A 26,817-nucleotide genomic window follows, 5' to 3' on the forward strand; every position below is an offset into this window, starting at 1 on the left:
AGTACTGTGAGGAATGACACAAAAAGTACATTTTCAACCACATTAAGAAAAAAGGAAGATCAGAGATAATAGTGCTCTGTTACTTGATGAGGATGGACACCTCACAAACAGGAGCACAGAAAAAGCAGAGACATTTAATGCCACGTTTGCATGTCTTCAACACTGATCTGGAACCCCCAGAGCCCTCCGCTGGAAGACTGAGACTGCAGTAATGATAAACTCCCAGCCAGCCCTGAACTTGTGCAGGATTTGCTACTCTGGCTGTGTGTATATATGGGGTGCAAAGGGATTCATCCCATAGTACTCTAAGAACTGGCTGGTGTCATTGCAGGACCTTTCTCAATTACTTTTTAGTGGTTTTGGGAATCTGGGGAGGCCCAAGTTGATCAGAAGCTGGCAAACATTGTCCCAGATTTCAAGAGCAAGAAAGAAGATCTTGGTAATTACAGGCCTATCAGTCTCACTTCAGTGCCCGGCAAAATCATGGAAAAGGTTATTCCAGGAATTACTAAAAAACGTCTGAAAGACAATGCAGTCATGGTCAACACAAGTACACAAGGGAGGGGCCTATTTAATGAAATTAATCTCCTTTAGTTACAAACTTACCCGCTTTGTTGACCAGGGAAGCCAGTGGATGTAATGTCTTTGAATTTCAGCTAAGCCTTCAGTACTGTTTCTCACAGTATCTTTGTATCATTCTGATTCTTCTGGACAAAATGAGACAGCATCTGTGATTTACATACTTGGGTCTTCAGAATTTAACTTAGGTCAGTTAGCAAGTTGGGGTCCTAAATACCAATTAGACGCTAGGCTTAGACTAAACCTAAGTACACTTCTCGAGCTTCTGCGTTAAGTGTACTTGGGCCTTGCTTCATTAATCTTTCAGTGTCTCTTGTCATAATGTGTTACGCTTTGAAGTCCATCTTGGCTGTAGGAGGATAACTCATTTCTGTAGAAATGAATTTGTTTCTCCACCTCTGGCACTGGGAACGCCAGGTTCTCTGAAGCGACCAGCTCAGACTTGTTTCAAAACAAGTGCACCTTGACTAGTCAGAATATAATTAGTATCTTACATGTTCCCAAGGATTATGCTTCAAAGCTTTCGCATTACTCACTGCAATTAAGATGCACCGAGTTTTATAGTTGTTGTTCTAACTCTCTAATTAGCGATTTAAAAAATACACATATTTTACATTGTCTTGCTTTTCCATACGGCCAAATATTTAAAGAATATCATTTTAGTCCAAATAAAAGCTTTTTTAAAAGCAATCAGTGTACCAGCCACGATAAAGGACTTTGTGATTTTTTTCAAGAGAACACAAACACTACAGAAGCTTGACAGCCCCTTTTACTGAAGCCCCAACCCACCATGAAAAATGTACAGTCAACACTATCTTAAATGAATCATAATATAGCTTACATCTTTCTTTAATGTCTGATGACAGTGCCCGAAGAGTTAGAAAAGATCTTACTAAAACTGGCAGTAGCATACTATGGTTGAGCAAGTCACCGAAGCACCTACTTTGCAGCCAGAAATAATTACATTCACCTGCTAATCTCTTCTGGAGAAGCTCAATCTAACAGGCATTCACAGATTGCATCTATCAGATAAGAACTCCTTGCCAGAGACAGAGGCTGCCTTTCTTAAAAACACAGCTAACAGATGAAGCAGCACCTTCTGCGTTTTATGGTGCAGTGTACATGTATTAAACCCTTTGAAATAAAAGTGTCCGTGTTGGAGGTATGTAATGATGATAAGGAATTGCTGTGTTTGCTTCCTTCCTCTGAGAAGGTGCAAACCTACATCTCAAGACCACAGCTATGAAGTTGTTAACTTTCACAAGCTCAGGAACCTCAAGATTAAGAATCCCTTGCATGTATTCTTAACAGACACTCAGTTGCTCCTGTTGCTCTTGTGTTTATTTACCTCTCTTATTAAAATAATGCTCAAATGAGACAGGATCTTGAATCTTCACTCTATCTATGCAGTATGCCTCATTTCAAGGAAACCATGAGTTAATTCTGTTGAGTCAGTATAAATCAGTATGAATTAGTTTCAATCAGTACAATATTTTTCCAGGCAGGTAGCCTCGGAGGGCAATAACCATGTGATACAGATTTAAGCTGTGAAGCATGAGTCCTATAGATCATTTTCTGGAGATCCACAGCACTACATCCATGTAAGCACGTGCAACCTGCAACTTCACCTAAGACAAATAACAGTATATAGTGCAAGCAACAGGAAAAGATATTACTGAACTGAGTATTATCTACTTTCAAAGCAAAGAAAAACTAAGGAACGTCAAGAAAAAAATTAAAAGAATGGATTATAATGTAGGCAGAACTGCGTACCTAACTTTTATCCAAAAGTCTCTAGCAGCTAAACTGCTTGATGCAGCTTACCAACAGGCAGCTATAAGGCAGGTACTTTATTCAGGTGGTTACAGCATGGGAAATTTTAAGTCTTCTGTTTTCTGTGGATTATATTGAAGCACATTAAACAGCCTTGAAACATCATTACTTCCAGCAAAGTCAGGAAGAAAATTATCAGTCTTTGCATTACCACAAATACATATATATACATATCAATATCAATTATACCAAAAGCTCAAATTGTAAATGTGGAAAGTAATTTTGGAGTATCAAGATAAGATGGTTGGAATAATTTTATTACTCCCTTTTTAATTTTTCATTATGGCCGTAAACTCCACCTCTTTGTATCTGTGGTTATTGTACTTGTAACCCAAAACCTATTATTTGTATGTGTTAGCAATGTGAAAAGACTCCAGTCTCTCCCAGAAGCTCCTATTCACAAGTGTATTTGGGCCTTGTTAATTTAAAACTTCAATCACCTTGAGACAAAAATAATCAGTTTAGCATACCTAACTTTCTGAGTGCTTGAATATAATAAAAAATAATCACTGTAGCACAGCATATAGACTTTTTCTTTTCTTTTTTTTTTTTGGAGGGCCTGTACTAGCATTTGCTTGTAATCTTTTCAAACATAAAGCACTGCAGGTCATCCATCTGGTCGCATCTGTTTAAGAATAACAGTAGTGTTTGCACATACTGAAAAAAAAACAGAGAGCCACATTCCTGTGAGTAGCCTTGCATATGGGATACGAAATTACATCACTGCTCCTACTGGTATTACCTACACTGGTGGGAGCAAGAAGGCCTGTTATGAAACTTACACACCTTTCTTACAAAACAAGACAGGAAGATGGATTATTTCCTTCTTACAGTGAATCAGTTGCACATTGACATGACTGCAGGTACTGCAGCAGTAGATCTGACTATTAGCAAAAACACTGAAGACTTTATCACTGTATTATCTAAATACACTGGTAGAAACAAATCACGTGAGAATGCTACAAGATTTCCTTCTCGTTTTCACGACTGAGCATTCTCCTTTTCTACAACATAGGAGCTTTTTATTTTTAAGATTTAAAACCTCATTCTTCAGAAGCAAAATTCTGGATGCATTATTTTTGCAGCACTGAGACAGTCAGGTGCTATAATGCATTAAACATGATGTTACCCACCCACATTCCAATGGAATACACCATCTCTGGTTCATTATGCATCCATTCCAACAGAGCAATACAAAACACCTTGCAGGCTCCACCAACCTGATCCAAAGTGCTGCTGCTACCAGATAATCACAGAACCATTAGGTTTGGGGAAGACCACTAAGATCATCTGGTCCATCCACCAGCCCACCCCCACCATGCCTACTGACCACATCTCTCAGTGCCACAGCTCCACCTTTCTCAAGCACTCCAGGGACAGTGACTTCACCGCCTCCCTAGGCAGTCTGTTCTAGGGCCTCGCTGCTATTTCTGAGAAGAAATGCTTCCTAAAGCCCAAACTGAACCTCCCCTGAAGCGACTTGAGACCATTTCCTCTCAGCCTATTAGTTACCTGGGAGAAAAGGTCGACTCCCACCTTGCCACCGCCTGCTTTCAGGCAGTTGTAGAGAGCAATAAGATCTGCCCTGAGCCTCCACTTTTCCAGACTGAACACACCTAATTCCTGCATCCACCCTCCATAAAACTTGTGTTCCAGATCCTTCACAGCTTTGTTGCCCTTCTCTGGATATGCTCCAGGGCCATAGATTGGCATCCCTTGATTTCTCATTGCAGCAAAAGAAAAAAAAAAAGGAAAAAAAAAAAAAAAACATTCTGTATTTTAGCGTAGGTTCTAACAGCACAGTTGGAATATCTACTCTGGGTTTGTTATGCTTTAGTATGAACGGATAGTTCAGGTTGCATGTTGATTAACCGTTGGCAATTTTGGAATGCAAGAGGAACGCATATGATAGCCGTAGTCCTGGAGCGGGGTTGCACTTACATTCATGTGCGTGCACGTGCTTGGTGTTCACTTTCTTTGTAGAAATTACCCTTCCCTGAAGCAGGGACAGAGCCGCTCTCGAGGAGCGCATCAGAACGAGCACGGTCACCGCTGCGCGCCGAAGCCAGATGCGCTGCCAGTAGTCCTCACTGCACATCTACCTAAGGCAGCTCTCACAGAATTCACACACGCGCACACGGCCCTCCTGGCCACTGCCACATCCCCATAGAGGTGTCTGCGTACCTCTCGCACAGCTGCACCGCAAGGACACAGCGACCCACGGGCGCCGCTCTCGCAGTCCCTCACACCCGAGCGCCCTCCTGGAACAAAGCGCAGCGCGCACACCACGGCCGGAGCGCGGCAGCCGCTCTGCAGCGCATCCGCCGTGCCGCCAGCGCATCCGCGGCCAGTCCGCTGCGGGAAGGAAGGCCGCGGGGAAGCGTACAAAGCGGCGCAACCGCGGCATCTCGAAGCCATGGCACGAAGCCCCACGCAGGCCCGCGCCCCGAGCCCGGGTCCCTCCAGAAGGCGCTCCGGCCCAAAGCGGTCCTCCCTCCTCCCGCCCCTCCCCCGCGGCTCCGACCGCCTGCGAGAAAGGCTTCGAGCGGCCCGAGGGGCCGAGCGCGCGGCCGGCAGAGGGGAGGAGCGGGCACTGCTGCGCGCACGGCGGCTGGAGGAGAGCGGGCGGCGGCACCCGCCGCCCGTTTGGGAAGCCGAGGCCGCACCCCACGGCGCCTGGCGCCGGCACTCACCCCATCCCGCTGCGCGGCGCCGCCCCTTTAAACCCGCGCAGGCCCCGCCCCTCCCGCCGGCCGCCGCGCCGCGGGCGGGACGGAGCGCAAGATGGAGGCGGCGGGCGAGGAGCGGAGGGCGCCGGCTGCCTTCGTGGCCGCCCTGGGGCCCGAGGCCGGCGGCACCGCGGCCGCGGTGCTGCCCGAGCGGCTGCAGCGGCGGGAGGCGGAGCGGCAGCGCGGCGTGGCGCGGCAGCGGGAGCTGAAGGAGGCGCAGGCGGTGCCGGAGGAGGGCAGCGAGTTCTTCGCCGCCGCCTTCGGCCGGGAGCGAGAGGCGGTGGAGGCGCTGCTGGCGGCGGGGCGGCCCGAGGAGGCGGCGGCGCGGCTGCAGGGGCTGCAGAAGCTGTTGACCGAGAGCGTGCGCTTCCTGGCTCCCTACGAGGTACGGCAGAGCCAGGAAGCCGTGTCCCGGCTGCAGGCCGACCTGGCGGCCCGGCGGCAACAGCTGCAGCCCAAGAAGAAGTTCGCCTTCCGCAGCCTGAAAAAAGAGGCGGCCTCGGGCGCCGAGCCGCGCCCCGCCGAGCCCGAGGAGTCGGCCGAGCCGCCGGCCCCGGGCAGCGCCGAGGGGGAGCCGGGCGGGCCTCCGCTGTGCGGCTTCAGCCGCGCCGAGGATCGGGAGCTGGAGCTGGGCCCGGAGGAGCTGCTGCAGCGCGACGTGGTGCTGGAGGAGCTGCGCGGCTGCCGGGTGCGGCTTCGCGGCAACCCCAACACGCTGCGGATGCGCGAGTGTCGCGGCTGCACCGTGCTGTGCGGGCCCGTCTCCACCTCCGTGCTGGTGGATGGCTGCAGCGAATGCCAGCTGGTGGTGGCCTGCCAGCAGCTCCGCACGCATCGCACCCGCGGCAGCCGCTTCTACGTGCAGGTGACCAGCAGGGCCGTCATCGAGGACTGCAGCGAGGTGTCCTTCGCTCCCTACGCGTGGAGCTACCCGGGCATCGAGGCGGACTTCGAGTCGTCCGGGCTGGATAGAAACAGAAACAACTGGAACCTGGTGGATGACTTTGACTGGCTGGCGAGCGACAGGCCCTCACCCAACTGGAGCCTCATCCCCGAGCAAGAGCGCGTCAGCTGCTGGGACTGACCGCGAGCGATGGAGCCTGCCGGCAACGCGCTGATCCGCGGGCGGGGGGGCTTCATCCCTACGGGCCGTAAAATGATTGCTGGTGGTGCTTCAGTGGGGAGTTACAGCCTGTGGCTGGTTGCTCTCCTTGAAAAATTTCACTCGGATGTAGTTTACTGTCACTAAACTTGCTGCTGTAATCTGTATGTATCGCTGTGGGGTCGGCCAACTGCTGCATTAACTCATTGCTGAATTTCTTTAATTAAAATGGGGCTGGGGGCACCGGTATTCACGTGGCAGCAGTCCTTGATTGGAGCTGCTGTGCTGCTGTCACTTAGCCAGGCAGAATCCGAGCTCCCTGCTAGTGCAAGCTGTAGTCAACTGAAAAGAGGGAATGCCAAATCTGTCCCATTTCTGTGGTGAAGCAATTGCAGACTGCTGTTACGGATATGGGGGAGGGAGATATTCAGTGAAGCAGCAAACAGAGGTTTAAAGAGAGGGAGTTTGTACATGGGTACTGTATGTCAGGTGAATCCTGGGCCGCAGTGCGTCTGGGACCCAGGTTCTGCTGTGTGGGTGACAACTGTTAGTCAGACTTCTATTTCAAGGAAAAAAAGGTTAATGAAAATGTAATGTTCTTCTACTGTATTAATGATTGAAATCTATCTCTAGAAGGTAGATAAATACTGAACAACAGCAGTCTCAAAATATGCTAGAGGAAGCTGCTTCTGTAAACAGCAGGAACCTGAATAAGATTAGATTTGTATGGCCTGAGAGGTACACCCATTGTTTGCTGACAGACATGGCAAGTTTCAGGGCAGCAGTGTTCAGACATGTCCCAGTGGTTGGTTTTTCTGCTGGCAGCCAGTGAGCTTTGCTGTGATCATAGCTCACAGCACTGCCATTGCCTATCGTGTGCAGTGCTGACAGAGGGACTTCATAAAAAGTGATAACAAAGCACAGTATTTGGGCTCCAGAATAACAACCTGCATAAAGGCCCTTGGTGCACAGTTACCTCTCAAGTCCCATTTATTCACTCTTGTTCAATACCAGAAAAAAAACTGCATTATGATGGAGGTTTCTTTTTATAACGACCTCTTAACAGTACGAAGGAAATATTACCTTGCCTAAACAGCAGCTCAAAAGTTGTATTTAAGAACTCTGCCTAATATTTATGCTGCCCTATCACTGTATGTGCCTCTAATACTGATTAATCCATCAAAGTCATGTCAGTGCTATGAGGAGTATTTTGAGTTCTTAACTGTTTTTGGAGCAACAGAGAAACTTAGCCTGTTTTTTCAGTACATTTAATTTAAAAGGGAATTAAAAAAGGGTGTTTTTTGTTTTTTATTTTCACAACTTCACCGTTGTTTACTTCTGTTCATGTACACTTTTTTTTGAATGAACTGGATTTTGCATTTCAGTTACTTGTTTTGAGTTGTTTCTTCAACGTGCATTGACAGCATCATAAAATCATTCAGAGGGAACACCTATACTGTTGCTTTAACATATGCTGGTTTTAATAGCTGCTAAAGGGAGATGATTAGATGCAACTCCGATATATCTTAATTTCAACACATGGATGTACAGAGCCTGATTAGATAATATTGCTTCCCCACATATGCTGGTAATGACAGACCCATTCTTGGGTCATGATAGCAAGATGTTTGGCCTGTTATAAAAATAAAGCAAAAGCCCACACAAACACCTTTGTTCTGCTAGCCAAAGGCTATAAGCATTTCTGTTTCCTCTCTATGGTGCTGGACAGTGACACATAGAACTGTGGGCAGCACCACATGGTTGCTTCCCAGCAGGCTGTGAGACTGCCAGCTCACTGCATACCTGTGCTGGCTGCTGGGAATCACCTCACAGCTTTGTGTGAATAAGTGGTGTAAGTTAGAAACACTACATGCTGACGTCAGTTTCTGTTGAGAAGTGCTTCCCAGTGACCCTTTCCAAAGGTCAGCGATTGAGATCTCAGTTCACATGTATTTCTTTGCAAAGTGCTTCTGTCAAATCAGAATTACTCTATGTCCTTCAGCAATGTAACTTTACAGCAAATTGCTTCTGGCCGTTACTTTCCCTTACATGTTTATCATTACTTCAGTAATACAAATTTGCTAACTGGATCTTGGTCTCTGGCATGACATGAGATGAGCAAATCCAATTTCAGGCATGAGGATATTCGGTCAGCCAAGTTTTTAATATATGTTCATGGTTCTGTGTACCATAAAATATGCACCCAGGTAGATAAACATCTCTGTGCCCTTTTTAGAAGATAGAATTCTTAACAGAATAATTTTCAGAGGAATATAACAAACTTTGAAAAGCAGAGTGTGTTAACAGTAACACTTTACGTGAACACAAGTGCTAGAAAAGTTTTGTTGGCATATTCACAGGCTGTGTGAGTGCTGACATAACAACTTTTGGAAATCTTTTAGTGGAAGAAACAAATAACTGGGCATCACTACATAGGGAGTGACTTAAAATTACTTCAGGAAGAGGACATCACAGGCACCAGCAGGACACCACTGCTGTCCCAGAAGGCGGCCTTACTCCTGGCAGCAGCAGTGCAGAACCCCTGTTCACTGACCAGCGTGGTGGCCAGCATTCCAAAGACATCTGTAGGTAGAAGAGGACAATTAAACACAGGGCAAGTGAGAGAACAGCCACTGCTAAGGTCCCAAAAGTGCAGTTCATCACTTGATAAGAAATCCATCTTCCAGTAAAATCTAGTGGGATGTGGTAACTCAGATGTACGGATATGTAAAAAGTATTTAAAAGCATGAAAGTAGTACACAGGAAAATATTCATAGAATAGTTACATGTGTAGTAATCCTCTTTAAAATATTTAGTCTGTCAGTAAACCAATTTCTTCTTTCTATGTTGGAAACAATTTCTTTTAGCAATGATGGACTTTAGCGTAACATTTTGAAAATAGTATCTGGGGGATACTTTGGCAAGGTCTAGAGAGTGGGGTTATCTAGACTTTCACTGGAACTACTTACTGAGCAAATACTAAACACTGAATGAGTAAGAGCTGAATCTACAGTGCTTGTAGCTTGGTTGTGTTCACCTTTTGCCTCAACTGCCAAAAGCCATCACAAAAATCACTTCCTGTAATTTTCAGGTTAGTCTGGCTGGTTTACTCCAGAGGACTGATGATACCTTCAGTATATTAGTGATGAAATGCACTCAGTGAAAGTGCCTGGTTTTACCAAGTCAGGAATTCTATGCCATCTTGTCTCTGTGGTGGAGCAGCTCATGCATGGTCATATTCGAGCAGTGTGAGGAGACATACCTGGAGCTGTCTGGGCAACGGTGAGATGGCAAGGGACTCAGCTGCCGCGTTTTCCTCTTGAGGCCTGCCCCTGCAGTACCCGGAGGCAGGGCCAGGCACTGCTGGGGCAACAGATGGCAGGAGCTGTGCCAGTCTGTCGTTGTGCTCCTGGGTCAAGGAGACTCTCAGTGCCGGCCAGCCAGAGCTGCTTTGTGTCCCTGCTAATCGCAGCTTGCAGGGAAGGAGAGTGGCACGCTGCTCCTTGCTTCAGTATAGTAAGCAATGCTGACACAAAGAAAATTGCCTGACAGCCTCTCCTAGGCCAGGAGCCAGCACTGCTTAATGTCTTACCTATTGGAGCTTGCAAGAATCTCCCCAAGGCCTGTGGGGAAAAAGCAGTTGTGTTGAGGAGATACTGCTCAGCCTTGGGTTGTGCAGAGCTGTTTTTGTGGCTGACCAGATAACAATGAATTCAGGCTCACAATCTTGCTATGGGGAGTGTAAAAGCAGCACATCTGCTTTGAAAGCAAACTGATTTCATGCTACTTTGCCCAGAAGGAAGGCACAGGGCCTAAGACGTAATACAAGGAAGAAGATGGAACGCAGAGGAGGTTGTCCCACCAGGTAAGCAGGAATACCAAGAGCTGATTGCTGCCTGCAGTCAGGGCAAACAGAAGCTGCGTTTGTACGTTTTTATCTTAGCACCTGCACTGTTCATAATGTGAGACCAGAGCAACATTTTCTCCAGATCTGTAGCTTTAGTTTGTGTTTTATTGTCACCAGAATAAACAAGGCACTTCTTTAGAACCACACGCACACAAGATTACTTTTGCTAGGCTTTATAGGCTGAAAAACAAATGCCTGCTGGGGCCGTGGTTATGAATACATCAAGATAATAAACAGCACAGTAAAGCTAGATGTAAATTGCCCCTGAACAGAGGGCTCACTGGCAGAAAAGCAGAAAGTTTCTGAGCAGTACAAAGCACTGAAGCATAGAACAATTTTCCACAGAGAGTTGCAAGAGCAAACAATCTTGCAAAGAAGTTTGGTTGGCTTGTCCTTCAGACATCTGCAAAGCAAGAGTTACTGTGTTAGTTCACCACAGCAACCGTGCTCAGCTTTTTAAATCTCATGTGTTCGTGAACTAAATAAAATAGCTTAAAAGACAGTTCTTCAGCACTGCACAGACCTATGAGTGTTCATATTCCTTGGCATTTTGGGATATAGCACAGACAAATGGTGAGAAAGCTTGACCCTAGGGAAGCAACCGAAAGCTTTGCTGCTGTTTCCAGCGAGGCCAGCAGTGCATCTGGACATCCCATCCTGATCATGCAGCCAGTGCATTTCTGTCTTTCCCTTGGGTATCATCACCTTGGTGCTCAGCTCTCCCCTCTTACTTCCTCCTCCCCATCTGACCCTCCCCACTTGCAATTGTGGCATTTTTTCTTTTCTGGGTAGGGCTGTCTGATCCATACAAGAAAGCTTATGGTCTGTGCTGTACTGAAAAGCCAGTTCCATCACCTGCAAGGAAAAAAATCTGTACCGCTTGTGGAATTTCAACATTTGTATTCACAACCTGATCCAATTTGTCTGATTGATTTCAGGTTCCATATGTTTTGCTGAGATGTTTTCCAGCAGTGACTACTGTGAGTCTTTTGTAAGCTTCTTCCAATTTCCCACATATTTCCCTCCTGTTTCTGCAAGTACAAATATTGATTCATGACTCATTCTTTAGCAGTCAACCCTATGCTTTAAGCATTACAGTAATACAAGTAAACACTCATAACGAGCACCTCATGGTTCAACAACAGACCGTGCTTCCCAACACACTACCCACGCTGTGGATAAAGGATGGGTGAAGGGCCAGGAACTGTCCCTAGTAAATCTGTACTGAAGATCCATAGTACACCTGGTACATCACATTGCCCTTCAGGGCATACAGCAGCCACAGCACTGGATTCAGCCACACACCTCTGTTCCCAGCCTCAAGACCCAAGGGCACTTTATGTGGCATGCATACAGCAGGCTACTCAGTTGCTTGTATGCACAGGAGGAAAAGTCACAGACCAGGCTTTTTCTGCCAGTTATTTACATAACGTGGTACAGCCATTGCAGTTGTCCTTCAACACTGCAACAATCAGAAAGATCAGCAGAGTGGAATGTCAAAGCAAAAGATACAATAACAAAGGGACTAGCACAGATAGAAAGGCATTACAAAGGCAAAGCACTCACCTGTCTCCAAAGATCTGATTTCACAGGAAAAGTTTGACAGGGAAAGATGCTCAGAAAGAGATGTCAGTCAGCCCTTACATGGGGGTCTAAGAGAGCTGCAGCCGGGCTCCACCCCTTGCAGTCACACAGAATTGAATTGCCTTCATCTGTGCTCCCAGGACTGACCTGGTCCTTTCCCCAGGTGATCAATCATTGGTTCGGGCCGTGACTCAACAGTTGCCATACACACACATTGCACAGTTACAAATTCAAGCAAAACCACCAACTACAGCACATAAATACATTTCTTATCTCCACAGTGACCTCCTATGATATTTGAAACAGATGCCCTCGCTCCTGTGGTCACACCATCATGGAAAAAGAAGAAAGACAACAATCAAGAGACAAGAAAGCCACTCATTGTGCATCGCAGAGCAGAAAGAAACAGATTAAGCCAGGAGGTTTTTGTTTTGTTTTGTTTTTTAAACCAACTAAAAGCACTTCCATAATTTGGACACAGATTGCACCTGTATAAAGGGAATTTGTTTTTTAACAGCCTTATTCATGAAGACTTTGTCAGGAGCATGGTAGGAACAAGCCTGGGCAGCATCTATATAGCAGATACTGGATTTAATGATCTGTCTTACGTTTTCCTCTCTCCCAACATTGACTGGTAATTTTCTGAGTCATGCTTATGTTAACAGGCACAGCTTTTTGCAAAAGTACCAATATTGTATTGTTACCCATAGAAATCAAAATTTTGTAACAGTATTTTGAATTTGAGCACTTTTGTGGAGATTTCTAGCAGATCAATAATCATTTGAACATTTTATTCTAACATTTTTTCCCTCTAGAATAGCAAGTCTGATATGCAGCCTATGAGGAGACCACTAGCTTGCAAATCCTTGTGCAATTAGCTTTAGTCTACTTTGGATCATTTTCAAGATTTTTCCAGGTGAACTACCTGGCAGGAAATTCACCCAATTAACGGTCAGTGTGAACCAAGATAAAGGTTTTTAATAAGAGCAGAGAGCAGGTAAAAATAGCTTTCTTTGCTGTAATGCCCACCCCACAAAACACTTCTTAATGATCCCCCTCCCATCACTTTCCCCTTTCCTATGTTACTGTGCTGCATCCAGCCCTCATCAGTTTGCTGAAGCTCACATGTTGTTTGTTACCTCTATCTGGAATGAACTGGAAACGTTATTTCCCTACTTCTTATTTGTTAGCTTCATTTTTTGAAGGGACCATAGCACAAAATTTACTGGTACCAATCCCCTTTAAAGCTTGCAAGCATGATTTGATAAATAGGAGGTTTTGACTACCCTGAGCTTCTAGCTGGTATTGAACTCTTGACACTACCTAAATAAACAGCAGATTTCCAAATCGTTGTTCTGATAACTCCCTGAGATAACTGTAAAGGAGTCACCTGAAGTCACAGAGGTCCTGAGCATCAGGTTAATCTGGGAACATCTCCCAGAAAGCATAAACCATTTGGGAGCAGCTTACTACAATTCCTTCTGTTGCCTTCATGTAAGGAGAGGGCTAAGACAGTAAATCTGGAGATACCAATGAACCTTGAAGCGTATTGTTTGGGAACTGTTGAGTCACAGCCTGAACAACTGAAGGCAATTCAGCTATGTGACTGGAAAGCATGGAGCCTGGCTGCATCTCTCTTAGACCTCATTTAAAGGCTGACTGCCACTGGGGAAGGATCTCTGCTTGGAGATCCCTCCCTTGTGGAGTTTTTCCCCTCGAGCCTTGATCTTTGGAAATTAGTGATCATTCTTTCCCTGTTTGTCCCTTTGCCATTTCACTCCTGTATCACTTTTCCACTGCACTAATCTTTCCAACTGTAGCACATATGCTACATGTTCTATTTTACCACTCCTGAATTAATAGCAAACAGCACAGTGTATAAAATTGAATTACCTCAGATTTATTGAGGGCACCTGAGTGTTAAATTATTAAGGTAGCAGGTGTTCAGCTTTATCTATGCTCCTGAATGTTGAGAACTTCTCGGAAGCTGCAGTGACACCAGGCTTACAGCTGCTATGGGCAAGTTTGCTATTTCTCATCTTATCAATTGCACTGCAGAATGTATTTCACCATATACCCTGTGATTCATAGACCTGATAAAAAATTATTTTTCACTTACCACAGTTTTACTTTGTCAGCACTGACAGGAAAGGAAAGAAAAATTAGTTTTATGTATGTAGGATTGACTTCAGGCTGTCAGATAAATGCAGCCTCCAAAGTACCTTGTCCTGAGCCCTGATGAAGTTAGTGAAATGTAGCAGCGTGCACTGCATTGGTATGGGACAGAATTACTATGGCTGGAAAAGATTTCTAAGATCATTTAGTCTGACCATCCACCTACCACCATTATTGCCCCTTAAACCCTAAGTATGGCCCTAAGTACCTCATCTCCACTTTTCTTGAATGCCTCCAGGGACAGTGACTCCATCCACCTACTGGGCAGCCTGAGCCAGTGTCTGATCACTCTTTTGGAGAAGAAACTTTTCCTAGTATTCAACCTGAACATCCCGTGGAACAACTTAAAGCCATTCCCTCTTGTCCTATTGCTAGCCACTCAGGAGAAGAGGCCAATGCCAAGAAGCCAGGAGAGATGTTATTTCAGAGCTACAGCTTACTGCACAGAAGTGCTTAACAGGCTCTCCCAAGAAACAGCCCTCTACTCCCACCATACAGCAAGTAGAGAACAGCCCCGATGGGCATTTTCCTTCCTCCACCCCCCTGGCACGCTCACCCCTTGCCTGCAAGGGCAGTGGCAATGCAAACAGCCTGCTCTAAGAAAACCCCTGTTACCATCTGCGCTCCCATCTAGATGGGGAGGAACATCAGAAAAATCTGCAGCTTTATGTTCTTCATCACCACTCACGCAACCTCCCAGGGTCTAAGGCAGCAACCGAGTAATGCACATTGTCCCATGTAGCAGCAGGCTACAACAAATACTGGTTTTGGAGCACTGCACTCTTCTGCTCCCCTTCCTCCCAAGCAGACCCTGTGCTGGCAGTAGGTGCCCTCACCGAGCCCTGGAGCTGCCCCAGCACCCCATACCCTCACCCACCTGTCCTGCTTGCAGCCTAACAGGGCCAGGTTTTTCCTTGCTTGAGTCCATTTTTCCCTGCTGCAAAGCTTCTCCAAGCAGGGCATAGGGTTATTTATTGTGTTTCTCTTAACTTTTCCTTTCGCCTTCCCTCTCATTAAAGCCTGGAGATTGTACAGAGCCTGAAAGTAAATAGAAAATGCCAGGTGTGAGTTTTTTAGGTCACTATGAACGACATGCTTAGCTGCTTTCAGAACGAATAAGCCATGGGATGTCATCTGGGGTAAACAGGGGAGGCTGAGGACTGGAAAGGTGTTGGTATGAATAAATTGGGGTCGCACAGAGGAACGGCACTTATGCATTCAAGCAGCTGCTTTTATCTCCACGCTCTCTTCCCTTTTCCTCAAAGCATCCGTATTCTGCCAGTAACAAAGATCTTTTTATGTCGCTGAGTTTTCACATTCTGCCAAGCAGCCTATCATAAGAAAGCCCAAATCTACTAAACAGTAAAATGAGGGATTATTTCCACTCATCTGTTGACAGACATTTCTCCAAATTGGATCAAATGATTAAAGGTATTAGGATGACGTCTTGCAGATCCAGATCAAATCATCTGAAACCTTGAGACTGTCTCTCCTTTGCTTGGAAGGAACCACCAGAAATAGTTGTAGGTGCTAATTGCCCATTATTCTTACTCATGTGAATCTGTGAATTTGGACCTTTGAATATCTACTTGCTTGAACCCGCGCGTGGGGAGCTCAAGATGGAAGGACCGTGCAGCACTTCACTTTGGGCTGCGTCGGCCGGAGCTTTTCTAAACGCCTGAATGGTTCTTTCTCGAGTCACTTACACGGAGAAGAAGGGTTCAGGCTGCAAAAGCTTTCAGCGTCTCACATATTGCGACGATGGCACTGCTGAAAGTCAAATTCAACCAGAAGAAACGGGTAAAACTAGCCCAGGGACTATGGCTCATGAACTGGTTTTCAGTGTTTGCTGGAATCATTGTTTTTAGCATGGGGTTGTTCCTCAAAATTGAGCTCCGGAAGCGAAGCGAAGTGATGGACAATTCTGAAAGCCATTTTGTGCCCAATTCTTTGATATTGATGGGTATATTATCCTGCGCCTTCAATGGTTTTGCTGGCAAAATTTGTTATGATTCTCTGGATCCTGCTAAATTTGTCAAGTGGAAGCCTTTGCTGAAACCTTACCTGGCACTATGTTTCTTCTTCAACATACTGCTCTTCTTGGTCGCTCTGATCTGCTTTCTCATGCGGGGCTCCCTGGAGAGCACGCTGGCTCAGGGGCTGAAGAACAGCATGAAGTTCTACCGGGACACAGACACCCCTGGAAGATGCTTCATGAAGAAGACAATTGACATGCTCCAAATCGAGTTCAAGTGCTGTGGGAACAATGGCTTCAAAGACTGGTTTGAAATTCAGTGGATCAGCAACAGATACCTGGACTTCAGCTCCAAAGAAGTGAAAGAGTAAGTGATTTAGCGGGATTTGTATTGCATAGTATCATTATTTGGTCAATGCTATGCTGGAGAAGCATGCACCAAAACAGATGCTGACTGGATATTTTTTGTATAAAATGCTTTTTTTAATCTGTACTTGCTTTAATAAGGATGTCAAATATTCTACTAGGTTAGTTTCTCATCTGCCAAATTCCTCGAACATTATACAGAATGTAAAACATAAAGCAGAGAAATACAGTTCCTGCTCTTACATGCTGCAATGTAAACAAACTTCCAAAATATTCTTCTGTATCTTTTACATCTTTATAACTCCTTACGTGGAGCCTATTCCCGAAATCTAGTGTACAACTAACAGCAAAGTAGCAGAACCTCACTGTATGAAAAGGAGATTTCTGTGAGACCTACGTTCCTGTTCAGAGGCTTCCAGATAGACACGGTCAGTGCCATTTTTAGAATTCCACCTTAGATATTGGTAGTTAATCTTTAAGAAATAAGCAGAAACACTTTAGTAATAACCCATATGTTTTATATCCTTTAGATTTAGAATTTCATTTTAAAATTCACTCACTTCACTGAAGCTGATTGCTTCAGCTCCGAGACAATTCATAGCTAACATCAGTTAACATTCCCTGCTTTACATATTATCTCTTATAGGAGTTGGACTCAATGATCCTTATCCCTTCCAACTCGAGATACTCTATCATTCTATAGTCAGATGCATTTTATGTTCTCTCTCGCATACAAACACATTCAAAATGTATACTAGTGCTTAATTTTTTAAACCTGATAAGAAAATATCGCTATCTTCCTCTTTGCAAAGCAGAGCATGTTGTTGAGCAGAAACACCGTAGTGGCACTAATGTCAGTGTAAAAAGAGGTATTCATCTCAAAATAAGTTTAGGTATATCAGCACACGTAAAAAATAAAGCTAACAAGCTTTTGAAATGAAGAGGTGAATTCCTTGGGAATGTCACTCATTAAGTGGGGCACTTTGTGGTTACACAGAGGGGCCTTCTGCCTTTGAGATATCCTGCATATGTTAAAAATGCCTGAAGTAATCTTGAAAAAAGCTTTATGTACCTCATGGGATCCATGCTTGACTGTGTAAATGCGATTTCATTTGTGTGCCTCTGCATATTGCTTTGCCAAGCTGGGTGGTCTGCTTACTTTTACAGTTCTCAACCAGGACAATATAGTGAAAACTCCTCCAGGGACAACCTATTGCACTGCAGGGTTAGAACAGACACATTCGCTATTTAATAAAGGAGTATTTGCGCTGTGATGGTATGCTCATGGGTATAAATAACTTCTTAAAAGTGTAATAAGTTCACCTTGCCAGCATTATACGGAGATTTGAGAGCTGTATCTTAATCCAGCAGCAGTGGAAGGGCAAAGCACGGAGGGAAAATGAGGTTATACTGCCCTTAATAAATTATGTCTTATTTGGGACTGAGAGAAATGGCAGTTTCTTTGTGCTGCTGAAAAAGGAAATAGAGCATTAAAAATCAATCCACAAGTGGTTGTTAATGAGGGAAATCAGGGTTTGAACTACACTGTGAGGCAAGATCTGTGCTCACGTTCCTGGTGGGGGTGTTCTGGCCCCTCTCAGGTCAGTAGCAACGTTCCCCTTGATTCCAGGGAAGTCTATCCTCTGCAAAGCAATTTTCATATAATTCATAGAATGAAGGCCTGATCCAACCTCTCTGAAGCTGGTGGAGCAGTCAGACGTCAGTGGGAATTAGACCCAAATCAAACATCTGCAGATAAAACCTGCATTTCGCGTTTAAATGTATTTAGGTCAAGACTGCAAAGTGGCATTTTGCCTTACTGGCCTTTTGCCATCATCTCTCTCCACAACACAACTTTAAAAAATTCATATTAAAAGCTACAAGCGACTCTCAGATCTTTTTCATCTTTCTAGATCACTGGGGCTCTCCACTCTGTACCATTTTCTTAGTGAGATGATATTTATTAGAGTTGCAGTGCTCTTATAGTTTTCTCCTGTAGTCTTGGTGGAACTACTCTCAGCCTAAACATCTCACGTCTAAACAGCTCAAGAAGGCACCAGACTAAAAAGCTATTTATTGGGAGCAACCATGGTCTCAAATGAATTACAGTTGGGAAGCCCTTGCAAAGACTTCATGAATTCAACACCTTATAGCTGAAGTACATTTCATGTTTTCAATACTGGCTACTTCTGTGGCCAGGAATAAATGCATAGCCCCTTCCTGGAGCTACATCACAAAGCAGATACTAGATTTGCTGGACCAGTGGTCTAGCTGGATATGGTGAGTTGTTGTGGGTCCTTTTCCAAGGTCACTTCCAGTAGTCTTTCCACCCTATCTATGCTGTGATCACTCTTTGTCTGAATGCCTTTCATGAATTTTCTATTTTTCTTAAAAATTTAAGTTCTTTGAAGGTGCTACCTCAGAGGACATATGTCTATACCAAAGAGTTAAATATAGAGTCAGTGTAGCCTTGACCAAAACCAGCTGAGGGGAGTGGTGCTGAGTAAACAGGAGATGTGGAGAAATTGCACATCCAAGAAGCATTGGGGAAAATCTTCATTGCCTCACTTCCTTTTCTCATTCGCTTTGGTGTTTCTTTACATGTACAAGTGTGTATTGATGCTTCCTTCTGCCCTTGCCTGCATGCAGTCGAATCAAAAGCAATGTGGATGGACGGTACCTGGTTGATGGTGTCCCCTTCAGCTGCTGCAACCCCAGCTCCCCAAGGCCCTGCATCCAGTACCAGGTCACCAACAACTCGGCTCACTACAGCTACGACTACCAGACGGAGGAGCTCAACCTCTGGGGCCGTGGCTGCCGGGAGGCCCTCCTGCACTACTACAGCAGCATGATGAGCTCCATGGGTGCTGTCGTCCTCCTCGTCTGGCTTTTTGAGGTAATCTGTCAGCATGGTAATTCTCGCCCCTAAAAATTTGATTAAAATATATCAATCATCCACCATCATTCTATGGCCAGGAAATCATAGAAGGTCCCAGGCTTGAGATGGAAAGCCCAGGAAGGGCTGAGGTTACTCCATAGTAAGTCCCATCAGGGCCTTGAACGTCCCCACAACCAGGAGAACAAGCAGACCAGCTTTGGGCCTGATGCAGAGCACTGGGTGGGGAGTGTGAGAGCTCAGTTCTCCAGGAGCATTACTTCTACCTGTGTCACACCCTAATGGGCAATAGAAGGTGCTCAGAGCAGTGTACCAGAGCGAGATGGCAGAAAGTTGTGGGGCATAAAGTGGAATTAAGTGTTTTATGTGATGATAAAAATAAAACCTGGAGCCATGTGCAGTGTCCAGCTTCAGATCAGCATTTGGTTTAAGGTTCTCCATTAGCTTTGTCAACTTTTTTGGTCACAAGATGGAATTTCGGCAAAGCAGGCAGATAAGTTTTGGTTTGGTCTGCTATCAAGAACCTCAGCTTGTGTGCAAGCTGGTGCTGACATGGTCACCATCACCTGAAGTGCAGCTTTGTTGTTAAAACATTGTTCATTTGATGTGAGAAATACACATCCCTCTGCCCTTCAGAGGCAGACAATTTTCTCACTGAGGTGTTTAATCAGAGCTAATGTGAAGGCTGTGTGAGCTGGAAGAGACATGGGGGCAGGCACGAGTGCTGGGAGCTGCTGCCCAATGACATCGGCTGTCTCGAATGATTGGGCTGGCTTTTTCAAAACGCAGATGAACACAGATGAACAAAGAAGCACTGCGTTGTGATGCAGGTGTTGGTTTACAGCCTTCCAAGCAAACACTTCTCCTAATATCCTGTGAGGGATAAGAAAACCATCACATAGTTACTTCGTGTTTTGTTGTAAGAACAAGCACTCTGCAGGTCTGAGAAATGTGCTGTCTGCCTGTAGCACCGTCATTCTGGTCAGAAAGCAGAGAGAAGGCTGCAGCATGTGTCTCAGCACAGACACAAAGGCTGAGTCCTTGAGGAGAGGACAGCTCTGCTGTACATGAAATTCAAGAGATCCAAAACTCAGGCGTTGAATTGCACAAAAATGCTGTGAAAAAACCATGAGCAGGAGTCTGTAATATAACTCTGCTGCTTTCTGGGAGAGCAGTGATAATGATAATGTTAATAGCAGCAATAAAAATACTGCATTTTATTTCTAACTTTTCAAATTATACCCTGGCAGTGTTTTCAACCTGTGGAATAATGAGGAATTTGATCTTCTCTGCTTTTTCCTTCATCTTTTTTGAAATAAAAGGTGAGATTTTTTCAGGTAATCAGAGGACTCTCCAGGCAAAGCTTTAGGGAACTCTCGCCTGCACTCACAAGCCTGGGTTCTATTAATTGTCCTTCTGGGTATTTATGACTTGCCTGATATTCCATAATAACAAAGCCATATCCGGGTCTCAAACTTCCTCTGCTGTTTAGAGGAACTTTGAAGGGAGGAAGCAAAGCAGGAAGCACAGACCTCTCTTGGAACACAATCACTTTCTTTAAATTGCAATCAGGGTAGGAAATGGTTCTGTGCTGAGCTGCAGTGCAGCAGAGACCCAGGGCTCTTGGCAAAGGTTGGGCTTCAGCCTCACGAGGGTGTGACACAGAGAGAACAGGCCTAAGGGACCCTGCCAGTGGGGCCAGAAGGACCAGGGGGTGGGAAGTGTGGCAGGATCTCAGAGAGATGTCCTCATGGATGTTACTGGCACGATGAGATGCCAGAGCACCTCTGGGCAGGCTGCTTGGGTGTCAAGTTTCTATACAAACCTACTATGAAGTATTCAGACCTCTATTTGAAAAAAATGCAGCCTGTCATATTTTCTGGAAGTGTATAATTATCTGCATGCTGCTTGTACTAGCAAAGCTGTAGGATTCCCTGGAGTGACGGTCAGTCATGAGGGTGACAAAAAAAGATCACAGTGTGCCCTGGCTAAGCCGCCTCAGGCTAAAACCTGGCAAACAGATGGGCTTGGCTGCAGAAGGTCAAGCAGAGCAGGCTCAGCCATCTTAGGGACTTCCTCAGCCAGAAAGAGGAAACTAGGGGGTTGAAGAGTGCATTTCAAAAGCAAGGATGGGAAGCTGGTTCCCCACTCAGTTTGTCTGTTAGCCAGGGCAAATCATCACTCTGCAAAACTGAGCTACCTTTGCGATGCCCTTCTCTTCTGAATTGTGATTAAGCACAGATTTACAACTCAGAGCTTCACAAACTGAGTGGGGTTAGCAGGAACCTCTGAAGGTCATCTGTTCCAAGCCTCCTGCTCAAGCAGGGCCCCCTACAACAGCTTTACCATGACCTTGCCCAGGAGGCTTCTGAAAATCTCCAAAGATTGAGACTCCACAGCCTCTCTGGCTGTGCCCATGCTTAGTCATCCTCATGTTAAAATAGCTTTTCCTGATGTTTCAATTTGTGCCCGTTGCCGCTTATCCTGTCACTGAGCACCAGTGAAAAGAGCCAGGCTCCATCTTTGCACCCTCCCTTCAGGTATTTGTACACATGGATAAGATCCCTCTGAACCTTCACTTCAGGCTGAGCAGGCCCAGTTCTCTCAGCCCTTCCTCACAGGAGAGGTGCTCCAGTCCCTCAGTCATCTTCATGGCCCTACACTGGACTCTCTCCAGTCCATGTCTCTCCTGCACGGGGAAGCCCAGAACTGGACCCAGAACTCCAGACAAGGCCTTACCAGTGCTGAGGAGAGGGGAAAAAATCACTTCCATCAACACATTAACAACACTTTGCTAAAGCAGCCCATGGTACCATTAGCTTTCCTTGCCACAAGGACACATTGCTGACCAATGTTCAACTCAGTGTCCAGCAGGACTCCAAGGTCATTTTCTGCAGAGCTGCTTTCCAAAAGGCAGATTGCCAGCCTGTACGGATGCCTGGGGTTGTTCCTTCCCAGGTTCAGGACTCTGCACTTGAAGCTGCACTTGAACTTCAAACTTGCTGAGGTTCCCATCCGTCCATTTCTTCAGACTGTCGTCATCTCTTAAAGTATTTCTATACGCTTAGGCCAATTCAAAGTATCTCTACAAAGCTGAAGTGTGATGAAGCATTAACATACATTTCTGAATTAACAGAGAAGTCCAGCTGCCATTCATAATTTCTCTGAGAATGAGCATTGTGTGCTGCTTTAAGTGTCCTGGCCAGGGCTCAAAAATGGAAAGAGATGGGGCTATTGAAAAGCTATCTGCATTGGAGGTTCAGAATAAATAATTTACAACATAAATTACTTCAGTAAAACTGAATGTGGGAAAAGGGTTCAGCAGATAGTTGTTTCTAACTTTCTGGACCCTCTTCTCATCCAGCAGAGAAGGCAGGTTCAGATGGGAGGTGGCAAGAGCTGAAGAACTTAGGACTGCTTTTAGCAAGCCTCTTAAACCTGGGACTCAAAATATTTCTGAGTATGACTTTTAAGAAAAGGAAGTCTTAAACTGAGAGAAAATGTCATAGAATCTCACTTGCAGGCAGGTCTGCCGGTCCTTTCAACGTAAGCAGTTTCTTTTTTAAAGCAAGACCATATTTAGTGACTAATTTCTCTCCAGGAAGCCTGAGAGTATGATTAATTACACTGCCAAGTAGTGGGACTCAGTAAATCAGTCACAAGAGAAAGCTACTGCTGACATACAGTAAGGAGGCACAGGTAGAGAACAACACAGAAACCACCTTTGAAGTCCAGTCCTATTAATATATTAATCTTCACCTGCAACAACCTTTGATATGAAAGTTATTAATCCCATTACTGACAGCAGGAAAAATGGGGCTCAGAGTGCAAGGAAGATTCCAGACACTTAAAATCCTACAACTAGTATGATGTAATTTATCACTTCTTGTGGCCTTTATAGAAGCGTGCTACAACCGATTTACACCACTGTGGTATTAGGTAGATTCAGAACAAAGTAGGACTGTCTCCAGATTCAGATCTATGAGAACCTTTTTTGAGGACCAAGGAATCAAGGAGGTTGCATTCCTATGTTAGACAGGATGAGACGTTGCTTTTGGAGATTGAAGTACTTGATGAAATTTGTTTGTTTGGCTGAAGCCTTCCCCTTTATGGCCTTGGGTGAAGACAGAAAAACATAAACATCTGAAAATGCTGATGGTTGCTTTTGTCTTCCACGAGTTTGAAGATGCTGATCACACAGAGCCAGCACAACCAGGATAAGAAGGTTAAGGAATAGTCCACAGAAGCACAGGCTTGACCAGTCCTGTGTTTTAAAGGAGTCCAAAAGCCAGATGTGAATTTTACAATTAGCCATGTAAAGGGTCAGAGTCCCAGACTGGCTACCTGACACAGTTTGCAAGTGTTCTCCATCTTCATCTTTACTTAGAGGATGTTGCTGCATCCTGACCACTTTCTCAGCCAGTCCATCAAGCTGGCTCTTTTTGGCACTTTCTTTCTGTATTTCGCAGATTTCACAGCCATATTTCACACTTTTTCTCATAAGCACCACACAGCTGGAATCAGATTGCTCTCAACAGTGATAGGAAACTGGCAGCTTTAGCAGGGTGAGCGCTGTTCTGCTGATGGCAGAGGTCAGCAAAGACACAAACAGGGATAGGAAGCTTTTCCTGACTGTCCCTCTCTTCTCCATTGCATGGCGCAGATGTCTGTGATGGTTGGCTTGCGTCTTTTGCACACCTCTCTGGAAAGCATCACAAATCCTGAAGACCCTGAGTGTGAAAGTGAAGGGTGGATTCTGGAGAACAGCCTGAAAGACACTCTGAAGTCTGCATTGGAGAGCTTGAAAAAGATTGGTAAGTTCAATCAGGTGGAAGCAGGTGCCGAAGGGGCTGAAGGAGAAGAAGCTGGGAAGACTCCAGCCATCACAACAGTCAGTTGAGCTTCTAAATGATGTGAACTCTGATCAAAGAGGAATGAAAAAACTGAGGATTGTGAATACCTACTTTTTAAAAGCTATGTATCAACCATCAGAATACACATTCCTACACATGCTATTTTTTATTATTATTATGCATATATACGGAAGGATACAGCATAGTGCACCTTGGGATAATGCATTTATCCACTCACTGAGTACACCATATTCATTGCTTCTGGGGGAAAATGACTCCACTAGGACTTTCAATACTCACACGTTCCCTTACCAGGGACTGCTAGCATTAAAAGGAAATCATAATAATTGTTGGCATCACACCGTTCCATTCCATCTTATTTTGAAATTAAAAGTGGAATCTGAAACGTTAGCATTTTTTCTCAAGTTGGCTTACCATCATACTTAATGTACGTTAACCTAGAAAGACAAATGTCTTGGTTTTCTGGAGAGTAATATATTAAATTCAAAGGAAGAATAACTTCCAGAACTGTATATAATAACTTAGTGTTTTGACAAGCCTCTCCTATAATGTGTTTTTTTTTGTTAATGTGCTAAGCAATGGTATTTCCTGCTGTATTTTTAAGATGTACTTAATAGAACAAAACAAAAAGTTATTCTGAGAACTTAAGTACTAAACAAAAATTGTAACTTAAAGAACAGAGCAAGCACGAAAAGAACACCAAGGTAAGATTTATGGGTTTTGTTCTTGGTTTTTTTTTTTTGTATATCAGTATATTCAGTATATCCTGAATGAACGCACTGTAGACTTAAGCTTCACCTTGTACTCAAACAAGCAGAAGTTTAGAAGATTCCTCTTGTAGTGGGTGGAATCAGTGCTATGAGCATGTGCCAGTCATGGCTATTCTGGATGTTTATAAATACATAATCTCATAGCTTTCTCCATGGCAGTCAAGCCCAACTACTTTTAAATTTAAAATTAAAAGAAAAAAAGAAAAAAAGGAAAAAAGGAAAAATGGAAAAAAAAAAAAAAAAGGATTCTTAGAAAAAAGACTTTGAATGTTTTCCAGTGTCCTAGCAAATGGATTCCATTCACTGGTAAGTACATCACGCCTCAAACTTTGAGGCTGGAGAAATGTAAGTTTAAATCTGCCCCCAGCTTACAAGCTTTACAACACTTATTTTTCTTCATCAGTGACCAAGTACCCTTCATTGTACCTTACAAGTCAAAGGGAAGGCACATTTTGCACGTGCTGCCCATCTCTGAACATTGGTCATAGCTGGAGGACCCCTTTTTTAGTACATAAAGTTGCAATAACCATGGGAAGCTTGCTGTGGTATGCATCCTCCAGTGAAGGAGCAGAGCATCATCTTGAGTCTTCCTGCTGCTGCCAGACAAGTTCAGCTAAAGGGAAAGAAACCAGAGAGAGCAAACACTCACCTTCCTGTTCCACACACCACTATCAGCTAAGAGACAGATCCACACTTAGGTTTTGCTCTGCTGTGCAAAACTTCTACTCTTCTGTGGTGCACCTCGTGGAGTTTTCTCAGCAGGTCCTGTCCATCTGGCTGGTGGCCATTCTCCAAACGAGCCATGTTCATGGCTGCCTGATCACTGCACAGCTCGTTGGGTTTCATTCTCAGTCGCTTGTGCTCTCATTCCAGCATCCCTGCAGAACCACAGCTCCTCTGGCTTTTGTTCAGAGTGATAAGCAGCTCCTCCTAGATGGGCAGACCAGTCCGTGACAGGACAGGTAGGAATGTGTCCGTGCATCAAGCCAGTGTCCACGTCCCAGTGGCCAAACTGTTTCAGGCCACCTGCACACAAGGCTTGATTTTGACAGGTATTTATGGCATCCTTTCATTTTTTTTTTAAAGCTGATGACAGCTTTAACCTTTAGTTACAATAAAGAAGAAAAAAAGCAAAGCCAACTCTGAAGTACACACAAGAGCAACCGGAAAGAGGGGACCAAGTTAAAAGCCAACTTGCTATTCACCACAGCCTATCGTTGATTGCTTTGCTGAGGGAAACTGCACAGCAGAATTGTTGGGTAGAGCAGAGCAGATGCTTTCTTCTCAGTGAGAAATCCATACAACCAGCTGTTCGTCTCAGCTGGCCCATGAGAGAAGAACAAGGCTTCAAATGGCATGTGACGTAGCCCCGTCTGTCAGAGAAGAGCTTTTTGGAGGAAACACATTATGACTAGGGGCTGCATTACAAGGATTACAGTTTTTCCTTGTGAAGCTTCAGTGTGCTGTGATCCACACAGGTTTTTTGGCCAGACATCAGTTTTTACAAAGAGATCTAGATCTACTGCTGTCTTAGCAATTTGGTATAGGATGTTCCTTTAGACAAGACTTGTTTGTGGTCTCTATTCTATTCAGTTTGTTGCTAGGGAGACAAATTGTCAAATTATTACTTCAACACCACCTTGGAGAAGCCAATTCCAAGAGCAATGCTGTCACTGCATAAGTTGGGTAGAGACCATCAGAGGCAGGCTTATGAAGAATAATACTGGAATTGGGGTTTTGTGCAAGTACGAACCAATAGTGTGTATGCTCATGCTGTCTAAAATAAAGCCTCCTGTTTAATGAAGATCTTTGTAACATCTCATGATTATTACAGAATTGTAATATGGTTGTTTTGTAAAATATTACATGTAATATATCATTGATTCAATCTTTAATATATTTTCTTGTGACATGGCAAATGCTGTTCTAGATGAAGATACCTCTGCTGCACGCAAATGTGAGTTTAGGTATTAAAGTTCTGTTGCAAGTAAAAAACCTCTTTAAAGAAAATGTTTAAAAATGCATAC

At 44.7% G+C, this 26,817-nt stretch overlaps 2 protein-coding genes and 1 long non-coding RNA gene across 3 annotated transcripts; 2 read left to right on the forward strand and 1 right to left on the reverse strand.

The window, feature by feature from the left end:
• The first annotated feature begins 5,181 nt into the window (after positions 1–5,181).
• On the forward strand, positions 5,182–7,911 carry TBCC (tubulin folding cofactor C). Its single transcript, XM_052700386.1, has one exon. The coding sequence runs from the start codon at positions 5,197–5,199 to the stop codon at positions 6,223–6,225; it is 1,029 nt and encodes a 342-aa protein (XP_052556346.1). The 5' UTR covers positions 5,182–5,196; the 3' UTR covers positions 6,226–7,911.
• Positions 7,912–10,222: 2,311 nt separating this feature from the next.
• LOC128089226 (uncharacterized) lies at positions 10,223–11,800 on the reverse strand. The gene is made up of 3 exons (XR_008210459.1): positions 11,717–11,800; positions 11,061–11,181; positions 10,223–10,553 (listed from the first exon to the last, which is right to left on the reverse strand). It is a non-coding gene; the product is annotated as an uncharacterized LOC128089226 (long non-coding RNA).
• A 3,870-nt stretch (positions 11,801–15,670) lies between these two features.
• On the forward strand, positions 15,671–24,319 carry PRPH2 (peripherin 2). Its single transcript, XM_052681559.1, has 3 exons — positions 15,671–16,251; positions 18,900–19,146; positions 23,810–24,319. Exons 1-3 carry the CDS (start codon positions 15,671–15,673, stop codon positions 24,044–24,046), a joined length of 1,065 nt encoding a protein of 354 aa, XP_052537519.1. The 3' UTR covers positions 24,047–24,319.
• Positions 24,320–26,817: the final 2,498 nt, after the last annotated feature.

The sequence above is a fragment of the Tympanuchus pallidicinctus genome, unplaced genomic scaffold (genome assembly GCF_026119805.1).
Source record: "Tympanuchus pallidicinctus isolate F22 unplaced genomic scaffold, pur_lepc_1.0 scaffold1, whole genome shotgun sequence".
NCBI lineage: Eukaryota > Metazoa > Chordata > Aves > Galliformes > Phasianidae > Tympanuchus > Tympanuchus pallidicinctus.

Bases quoted from the DNA above. Each gene is read 5' to 3' on its own strand.
- TBCC (XM_052700386.1), top strand. From the start codon at position 5,197: ATGGAGGCGGCGGGCGAGGAGCGGAGGGCGCCGGCTGCCTTCGTGGCC.
- PRPH2 (XM_052681559.1), top strand. From the start codon at position 15,671: ATGGCACTGCTGAAAGTCAAATTCAACCAGAAGAAACGGGTAAAACTA. The intron at 16,252-18,899 runs GTAAGTGATTTA...GCCTGCATGCAG, and splicing joins AGCTCCAAAGAAGTGAAAGA to TCGAATCAAAAGCAATGTGG. The intron at 19,147-23,809 runs GTAATCTGTCAG...TGCATGGCGCAG, and splicing joins TCCTCGTCTGGCTTTTTGAG to ATGTCTGTGATGGTTGGCTT.